Here is a 9,486-nt window from a genome sequence, read left to right as displayed (position 1 = left end):
GTCGTCTTCTCTGAGGGATTCCAGACCCACCTGGACATTGTGATCCTGGGCAACCTGTGGTGGATGACCCTGCTTTAGCAGAAGGGTTGGACTGGATGATGCCTGGAGGTCCCTTCCAGCATCCACCATGCTGAGATTCCATAATTATCTTTTAAACTCACTAATACTTCTGAGTGGAGGAAGGCATCCAGAGTCCCTATCTAAGAAACCTCTTCAGAACTTTCCTTGGAGGCTGCTTTGCCCAAGACAAAGGCTTACGGGGAACAGCCAGGATTGGAGAGGCTGGGAGAAGCGGAACAGGGCAGTGAGAGCTCCAGAAAGGGAAGCTAGAAACTCAGGAGGCAGATCTGCCAGAGGTGCCTTTTTCTCTACTCTCCCACCTGCCACTGAATTTGGGAGCAAGCAGAAAGCAAGACGGTGTAGAGGATAGGATTGAATAGCTCATCTTAAATGACATGACAATGTCAACAGGTGAAGAACTTACACCTGTCCAAAGCTGGCACAGAATATCTTGTCATGTTCTTCCCTGTTTGGAAACCAGAGACAAACCCTATACCATCAGAAGCTTCTGTTTATAACCAGGGTTGAGATATTATCTTTTAAGAAACTGCTTGACACTGAAACTGAGGTGCAAAAGCAACGTGTCAGACAAACAAAACAGGTTTTAAATAAGTTTCTAAGCCTGTTCTCTACTGAAGGCTTTTTTTTTTTTTTTTCTTTAATTCAGTTTTATATCTATAAATAACCAGTACAAAAAAAAAAAAAAAGGCAAGTTTACAAGCCATTTTTTTCCCCAACAGGGTTATGCCATTAGGAGTTTTTAAGTAGCAACATTCCTCCAACATAGGATCCATACATTTAAGACCAATAACATTAAGTATTTACATATAAAGTTATAAAGTGAGGATATAAATTAGTAACAACACACACAGACACAAAAATACAGGTACTGTGAAATAAATAACTCAAAAGCTTTACACACAAGAGTATTATACAAACAATGTACACACAGGGCTATAGGACTTGATGTTGCAGTTGCTGGTATCTGTCACTCCAGCATCTGAGCAATCCCTGGTGCAGTCAAAAAGCTACTTTATGAGGTTACTCATAGGCTGAAAATCAGGCACACAAAAGCTACCTTCCTGAAATGTCAGGCCCCACAGGAAACCTGGTGGGAGTTAATGTGTTGAGTTTTATTCTTGTGAGTCGAGATACTGTTGGCATTCGGGGTCTCCTTTCATTTCTGGAGATCCAGGAATTCTTCTTCCGTTTTTGGGATAGACACACCAGCAGCCAGCAGACTCTCCATCCAGTGAGGTTTCACACTAGGTGATTAGCAAAACAGGGTAAGTCACTCAGCAGAAAGCTACCTGTGCCATATTGCAAGCAGAAACGCTGGACAGAACTAGGGGCAGAGCTGGGGGGATCTGATGTGCACTGACTTTCTTTAATGGGGTGGCCCCTGCTCTGACAGAACAGCTGAGCAACACACTGGCTAGGGATTCATGGATTCACAGATTAATAGAATGGTTTCGGTTGGAACAGACCTTAAAGATCATCTAATTCCAACCCCACCACCATGGACAGAGATGCTTTCCAGTAGACCAGGCTGCTCAAGGCCCCATACAGCCTGGCCCTGAACACTTCTAGGGAGGGTGCATCCACAGTCTCCCTGGGCAACCTGTTCCAGTGTCTCACCACCCCCACTGTAAAGAATTTCTTCTTATTATCCAGTCTAAATCTACCCTCCTGACCCATGCTCAGCAACATTGGATTAAAACCGGTATACCCACCCTTTGGTAAACAACACTGTAAATCAGAAATGTCTTCCAGCATGAGAAACTAAAGGAAATTCCTCTCTACAGCTCCCTGAAAGGAGGCTGGAGTCAGATGGGGGTTGGTTTCTTCTCTATAGTATCAGGTGATAAAATGAGGAAATGGCCTGAAACTGTGCCAGGGGAGGTTTAGGCTGGAGTTTAGGAACAATTTCTTCATTGAAAGAGTGGTCAGGCACTGGAACAGGCTTCCCAGGGAGGTGGTGGAATCACTGTCCCTGGATGTGCTCAAGAAATGTGTGGATATGACACTTTGGGATGTGGTTTAATGGCCATGGTGGTTTTGGGCTGACAGTTGGACTCAATACTCTTAGAGGTCTTTTCCAACCAAAACCATTCTATGATTCTGCATTTCTATGAAGGCAGACTATGCCAGCTGGTAGGGAGAGAGCAGTGACTGGAAGGTCTGGACCTTAATGCAAGGAGGCAAAAATGGGTGTTTTGCTTTGTTGTTGTTTTTTTCTTGTGAGGGGGTTAAACAGAATTCTGTTTGTGCCTGATTAGATTGCAGGTCACAGTGTCTGAGTCACACAGTACTGGCATGCCCAAAACCAAGGAGTCTTGATGACACAGATTTATGCAGACCTGCTAAATTTGTGTGCATGACCTGTGGTTAGCAGGGTGTGGCTTGAGGTTTGGAGCTTTAGTTAGTTTACCGATTACTCTCGGTGTAACTTGCAATGGCTTTTTTGGAGGCTGTGATGGAAATGAGCACATAACATAATCCATAAGCAGCACAGATCCAATTTCTTTTGGTGACCCTTTCAGAAAGCTAATTTTGCTCCAGAGGGTTTTTTTCACTGCCTATGTGAGTTTTTCACCACCTGGGAGTTGAGAGCCTCCTTTCTCTGCAACGTTTTCTATCTATTCAATGGCCTTTGCAGGCAGTAGGGTGGACATTGTGAATTAATGTCAACTCTGAGTGTGTGAACAGACCAGGGGCTTGATTTGGCCTGGGAGCAGACAGGGTTAAAACGAATTTGAAGACGGCCTTGCCTGCACCTGTTCTGTGAATGGAAAAGCCTCCTGCCTCCATTGCTGTCAGCCCACAGCATGCAGCTCACTTCTAAGAGAAGAAGGACAAACCATCTGCTCTCACAACCAAGTATCCCTGTTTTCACAACCTGCTTTTCCAGCAGCTGCAAGCTCCTGAGCTTGGGAGCAGAGGGCCAGGGAAGGGTTGACTGTGCCAGGCTGGTGGCAGGGCTTTGTGAGCAGGCAGGGGAAGAAGCAGGTACCTGTTTGCTGTGGTAAAAACCATTCTTGTTGCAGTTGGGCAAGTAGAATTTGTATATCTCCCCTCCGCTTTGCTGCTGAGCCTTCGCCAATTTATACAGTGCTCTGTAGAGCTCCTTCTGACAAGGTCCCTGCAAGAGTGCCAAGCAAAGGTTGTCAATACCAAAATCACACAGAAGCAAGCCAAACAAAGTGATCAGCGTAAAGCCCACAAAAAAGCAGCTCAAAATGCTTATTAGTCATATAATCTGCACCAGGCTGCTTGACAGGTAGCTTTTACTTGTTTCAGTAGGACAGCCAGAAAACTCTGGTGTTGCACTTAGGCCTTTGTTTTTTATTCTTTGAGGTATTTTCTGTCCTCAGAAACATGAGGATTTAAATCCTGCAATTGCCACACAAGGAAATTTAACCTGTGCTAAGTAAACACATTACTGCTCCAAGGGCACAATCTCTCCTATTATGGGGAGGTGCACATTAGGAGGCTGGTGTACGTGAGCCCAGCCACGTCTTCTGGGTTGCCATGGCCCTGCATTCTGTTGCTGCATGGAGAATAGGTGAAAGGCATATAGAGATGGTGCAAGAACAAACATCCGAGTGTTTATCTTTTGTGCAGGACAGAGCTGTCATCAAAGCAGAACAGAGGGCAGCCCCATGGCTCTGAGACCCAGACCCAAAGTGCCTGGAACTGCGAATGAAGAACTTGTTGCATTGTTTAGTGTTGTCACAGTTTGTTTCCTCCCTTTCCCCAAATCACGGCTGTCACGCTTTAACAGCACCTAATGTGCTCAAAGAAGGGGAAGGGGAGGAGAACTAAGTAAAGAAGTATTTTTCACTTCAGAGTGTGAAATGATCATGCCCTCCTGCAAGACCTCTTTGTGCCCACCCCTCACACAAGCAGTCCTGCTCAAGCCAGCGTGGCGCTCTGGGTGAGAAAAGCAAAGCCTACAAATCAGAACCGGAGCTGACAGCACTTCGTAGAATTAGCTCAGAGAAGATCAATGACTAAGTCCTGTTCTGCATGTGTAACCAAACCTCCTAGGTTGAGATGGGGGTTAGTTAGTTTTTTGCTTTGTTTTTCATTATGTCTGTGCCCCTTAGGAAACTGGGCTTGTGTGGCGCCTGGTTCTAACTCAGTGCCGTGCGGCTCGCTGCCTAGGACTGGTCGAACTGCGGTTCTCTGGTGCCCTCAAGTGGAACACGGACCTGCTTGCAAAGGCCCCACAGCTCCACTGCGATTTGCAGTGTCGGAGGAAAAAGCTCAATTTAATTGCTGAGCTTTCTGTCCTTTTACACACAGCTACTTGATGGTGAATCCCTGTCATCTGAAAGAAACACGTTTGGGCTTGCACCGGCATGCCATCAATACCTGGATATAAGGACTCCCTTTTATGCCACTGAGCACTGGACCAGTGACAAACACCTTTATTTTTTGACTAAAATACATAAGGGCTCCAAGATTTTAACACGGGCTCCTGGAAATTAAGGACTCATATTATAATCTGATAGGAAATGCAAATGAAGACTCAGCCTTGGCATGGAGTCTGTACAGGACACACCTGATCACAGACTGGTAGGGGTTGGAAGGAACCTCGGAAGATCATCCAATCCAACACCCCTGCCAGATCAGGATCACCCAGACTAAATCACACAGGAACACGTCCTGGCAGGTTTGGAATGCCTCCAGAGACAGAGACTCTACATCTTCTCTACAGCCTGGTCCAGTGCTTTGCCACCCTCAAAGAAGTTTTTCCTTGTGTTCAGGTGGAACCTCCTGTGATCCAATCAGTGTCTGTTGGCCCTTGGTGTATACCTGTTTTTATTGCCGCTGCCCCATTGCCTGTTCCTCAAACACCTGATAGAGGCATTTCAGAAGTCTGTTTTCTGGCCACCCAAAGTGCTGTCATCCCAGTAGGATGTCATGCACATTTTAATCTTGTATTCTGAATCAATAGCACCTACTGAAGCAGTCCCTGAAAGGTTTGAAAAAAAAATAAATAAAAAAACCCAACCCACCTGCTCTTTCCACTTCTTGAGTTCAGATACTCTCTTGGCTTTCATATTTTCATATGCAGTGATGGCATTCCAGGGGATGGATTTGTCATGGCCTATGGGAAACATCAGCTGATAGCTCAGCAGCTGAGCCTGTGTCAACTCAGTACTTTCCAAAGGCAGGTCTTCAGGTTCGAGAGAATCTGGAAAGGAGTGATAATAATGTGAGTATCTTTAGTCAGTTTTTGCATTTATTTCTCGAAGTTCAAAAGAAAAAAATAAGAAGAAGAAATAACAGCAATAAAAAGTAACACCTGAAACAGATCCATTGCAGTACCTCTTACAGAAGGAATAAAACTAAATCTGCAGCACATCAGATTAATTTGTCATAAATTCATAGGAGTACATATCAGCTGTTCTTTGACAAGTTCCTTATTTTGTGATCCTCCAAGATCACTCTAATCTCAAAGATGAAGCTGCAGCCAGTATCTTAGATATTTAAGAAAGTGCCCTTCTTGGCTACAGTAGATGGTTGAGACTTTGCTAAATGAGGAAAGACTGGAGTTAAACTTGTCATGAATTTATACTTTCATCAGCATGATGCATTTCGGTTTTAATCTGGGAAAGGTACTGGTCCAGACCTGATCCCATGGCATCCTGTACTTTGTTCCATGGCTTGCCTCACATATAAGATGGGGCAGCAATCCACAGTAGCCAGCAGTAGCTCATGCTGGCCTGCAGTGGATGGAATAGTCAGGAGCTCTTTGGATGTGCCTGATCACCACTTGCATGTCAGTGCCTCACTTATCACGCATGAACTCTCTCACTTGGGGGGCCACGTCATGGGATAAAAGTGTCTGAATGCCTTCAAATAGCTTGCTGGATCAAGGCTGCAATCATCCAATGGAATGGAAAACACCTCTCTTTCTTTTGGTGATTTTTAAAAGAAAATGGAGGTGGAAGATTGAGTAGGGAAAGAATGAAAGCAAGCAAAAGGAAAAGCAAGGAGAGAATCAAATCAAATCCTAGACCTTTTAAAGTCAGGAGGCTTAAACACCCAGTTTTAGTAACCACTCTTTCCCCTCACTGCCCTCTCAAGTACAAGAGAATCTCCACTTCCAGCCACCAACAGCCATTGGCATTTTGGATCACCAAGGATTATTTTTGAAATGCTACTGAGTTACCTTAGTCACCACTCCATGAAGATAGCAGTAATGATGGTGAAAACATCAAATTGCAAGATAATGAAGTAGCACTGAAAAAGTTCCTGATTAATCGCATAGCATAAGAGGCTTAAGATGTCTTTTTGGTCAAGCAGCTAGCACTGAACTACTTCAGATATGCTTTATTCTTCAAAAGAAGACAGGCATGAACACTATGTAGGTCTTCTGATTCCAAATCAGGAGTTTTGGAGATGGACATAAAATCCAAAATACATTTGTCCTTTTCCAGTCATGGCTTGCTACTAAAACCCCATGACCTGGGGTTGTTTGGTCTGGAGAAAAGGAGGCTGAGGGGAGACCATCCAGCTCTCTACAACTCCCTGAAAGGAAGTTGGAGGCACGTGTTAGTCTCTTGTCCTAAGAAACAAGTGACAGCATGAGAGGAAATAGTCTCAAGTTGCAACAGGGGAGGTTTAGGTTGGTTATTAGAAGACCCATCGTGGCTTAAAGGGGTCTTAAAGACTGGAACAGGCTCCCCGGGGAGGTGGTTGAATCCCCATCCGTGGAGGTGTTGAAAAGAGGCAGAGATGTGGTGCCGAGAGCCACGGTTTAGCACCAGACTTCGTAGAGTTAGATAATGGTTAGACTTGATGATCTTTAAGATACTTTCCAACCCAAGTGAGTCAATGATTCTGTACAGCGAAACTGTCTATAGCTTCCACCAAACCTGATCCTGAATTTCGCATCACCCCACTCCAGCACTGCACAGTTCTGCGCTCGCAGCCTGTGGGTGGGTAAGGCTCCCTCGAACCTGCAGCCGACTGCCTGTCCCCTCGCACAGCCAGAGCGCTGGTTTCCTCGGCTCGTCCGGCCCCTGCCCGATCCAAGTCGTTCCCTTAAGCATCCTGACGCCCTCCCCTCTGCCAGGAGTCCCCGTCCGCTGCTCCCCTCGGCCCGCCGCCACCCGCGGTACCTGCCGGTTCGGCCGGGCGCGTCCCTCCGGCCTCGCTGGCGGGCATGCAGGTCCCTTGGCCCTGGATGAGAATGGAGAGCGGTCGCGGCTCCCCCGGCGGGACGTGGCAGCGCAGTCCTTGGCGGCAGCGGGCCGTGTATACCCCGCAGGGCTGACCGGGGCCGAGGGCGCAGGTCTGGCAGCAGCCGCAGCCGGGCTGGCGGGCAGTCTCCGGGCAGGCGGGCGGGACGGGAGGGCAGAGCGACAGCTTCTCCGGGGTGCAGGGGGAGCAGCGCATGGGCTGCGGGGCCACTCCGCCCAGCAGCGCCGGCAGCAGCAAGGCTGGCAGCCAGCAGCGGGGCGGCCGCCGCGGGCTGCTCATGTCGTTGAGAAAGGATCGGGGCGAGGGCAGCTGGGCAGGCTGAGGATCGCCAGGCACTTCGTATACATCGGGTTCGCCGCGCCATTTATACCCTGCTTTGCCCGGCGGTTAATCTTTAACCCCGAGTTAACTATTATCTGAGCAGGAGGGATGGGGAAGCATCATTTCACTGGCGGCTCCAGGCCCTGGCTGCACTTCCCCTCCCCTTTCACTTTCCCCCTTTATCTTTTTTTTTTTTTTTTTTTTTTTTTTTTTTTTTTTTTTTTTTTCCTTCACTCCAGACATGCAGGAATGCTTTTATTCCCTCACCCCAACCCCTGCCCCCAGCACAACTAACAGGGTAAAGTGGCCGGGGCAGAGGGGCACTGGGCAGCGCTGGGGCTACTCCCTCCCCTTCTGCTTGTCACCAGTGTGTCCTGCTACTGATATTCGATAAAAATATAAATATTTTTTTAAAGAAAACCAAACAAACATAAAAGGTGTGGTGGGAGAAAGAGGAGGGAAATCTCGTTGAAACTGAAGCCACTTGACTTGGTATTTCCACAGCAACAAACTGCAACAAACACTTGTTTAACTTTATCATGCAGCAGCAGATTAGGAGGACAGGGACCTGGCACAGAGGAGGCCCCAAGGGCAACGAAGCCATCAGGACCCTGGGACTGCTGCCCTCATGCACGTTGGGGACTTTGCCTGGACCTCCAGGAGGAACTTTCTGCCGTTGCTGCTGGAATGAGAGGACTATGAATCCTCCAAACACCCACTGGGGGTAAGCCAATATTTGTCAGACAGTCCGGAAATAAATGAGATATATGCTTCTCTGTCTGGGCTGTTACCCTCTCCTTGTCCTCGTGTATCACCTGGGGAGAATAAAAATAAATCACTCCCTTTCACCTTCATGTGTGAAGTCTGTCACTACGATAAAAGCAAAGGTATCCCAGCTTTACTGTGCTGAACAAGACCATTTCATCCTGATATTTGTAGTCTGTGCTGAGCTTGAAACAGCATATTCCCCTGCTGTGTCACCTTATGTAGTATGATTTTTGTTCACCTGAAGGTACAGGTGAGGGGCTGACCAGCTGGAAAGTAGCTCCTCAGTGAAGGACCTGGGAGTGCTGGTGGACCACTTTGCTGTGAGCCAGCAGTGTGCTCTTGTGGCCAAGAAGGCTGACGGTCTCCTGGGGTGCATTAAGAAGATTATGGAGAGCAAGTTTTCTTTTAGTTCTCTAGTAAGGCTGCATCTAGAGTATTGTGTCCAGTTCTGGGCTTCCCATTTCAAAAGAGACAGGGAACTACTGGAGAGAGTCCAGCGGAGGCTACAAAGATGCTGAGGAGCCTGGATCATTTCTGTGAGGAAGAGAGGCTGGCAGACCTGGGGCTGTTTAGCCTGGAGAAGAGCAGCCTGAATGGGCTGGCCAGTGAGGTGGTGGAGTCTCCTTTTTTTTTTTGAGAGCTTCCAAACCTGCCTTAATGTGATCCTGGGCAGATTGATCCAGGATGCTTTAGCAGGGGACTTGGACTAGGCGATGTCCAGAGATCCCTTCCAGCCCCACCATTCTGTTATTCTGTGATTTGGGTCTTTAGCATTTACTTCTCCTTTGAATGAGTCATTTTTGTAAGAGACAGTGTAAGCAAAATTGTGGAGCATTATTTAATGTTCCTTTATTCACTTTTAGTTTCCTGCTATTGATGCCAGAGATTTTAATTTATGATGCAGTGAGTTTTCAACCCACTGCCTGAGTCTCTTTTCAATAAAAATATTCTCATTGATTGCAGTATTTCACAGCTCAAGATGTTTTCACTTCATCTGATTCATGTTTTAGTGATCTTTCTCTGGTAACACAGAAGCTGGCAGCACTTAGAACTCACTAGCATTTGTAAGAACTGTGAACAAAACTAATTGTATTAATTTTAACTGGATTCTGTGGACTT

General features: G+C 46.9%; 1 protein-coding gene across 1 annotated transcript; it reads right to left on the bottom strand.

Annotated features, from left to right (window-relative positions):
* Positions 1–590: 590 nt before the first annotated feature.
* IGFBP1 (insulin like growth factor binding protein 1) lies at positions 591–7,637 on the bottom strand. Its single transcript, XM_068152595.1, has 4 exons — positions 7,197–7,637; positions 5,085–5,263; positions 3,074–3,202; positions 591–1,325 (listed from the first exon to the last, which is right to left on the bottom strand). Exons 1-4 carry the CDS (start codon positions 7,555–7,557, stop codon positions 1,194–1,196), a joined length of 801 nt encoding a protein of 266 aa, XP_068008696.1. The 5' UTR covers positions 7,558–7,637; the 3' UTR covers positions 591–1,193.
* Between the last annotated feature and the right edge of the window lie 1,849 nt (positions 7,638–9,486).

The sequence above is a fragment of the Melanerpes formicivorus genome, unplaced genomic scaffold (genome assembly GCF_026170545.1).
Source record: "Melanerpes formicivorus ecotype bairdi unplaced genomic scaffold, bMelFor1.0.p_v2 SCAF_24, whole genome shotgun sequence".
Classification (NCBI taxonomy): Eukaryota; Metazoa; Chordata; class Aves; order Piciformes; family Picidae; genus Melanerpes; species Melanerpes formicivorus.
Note: the sequence above shows the minus strand (reverse complement) of the source record. Positions and strands in the feature narration are given on the sequence as shown.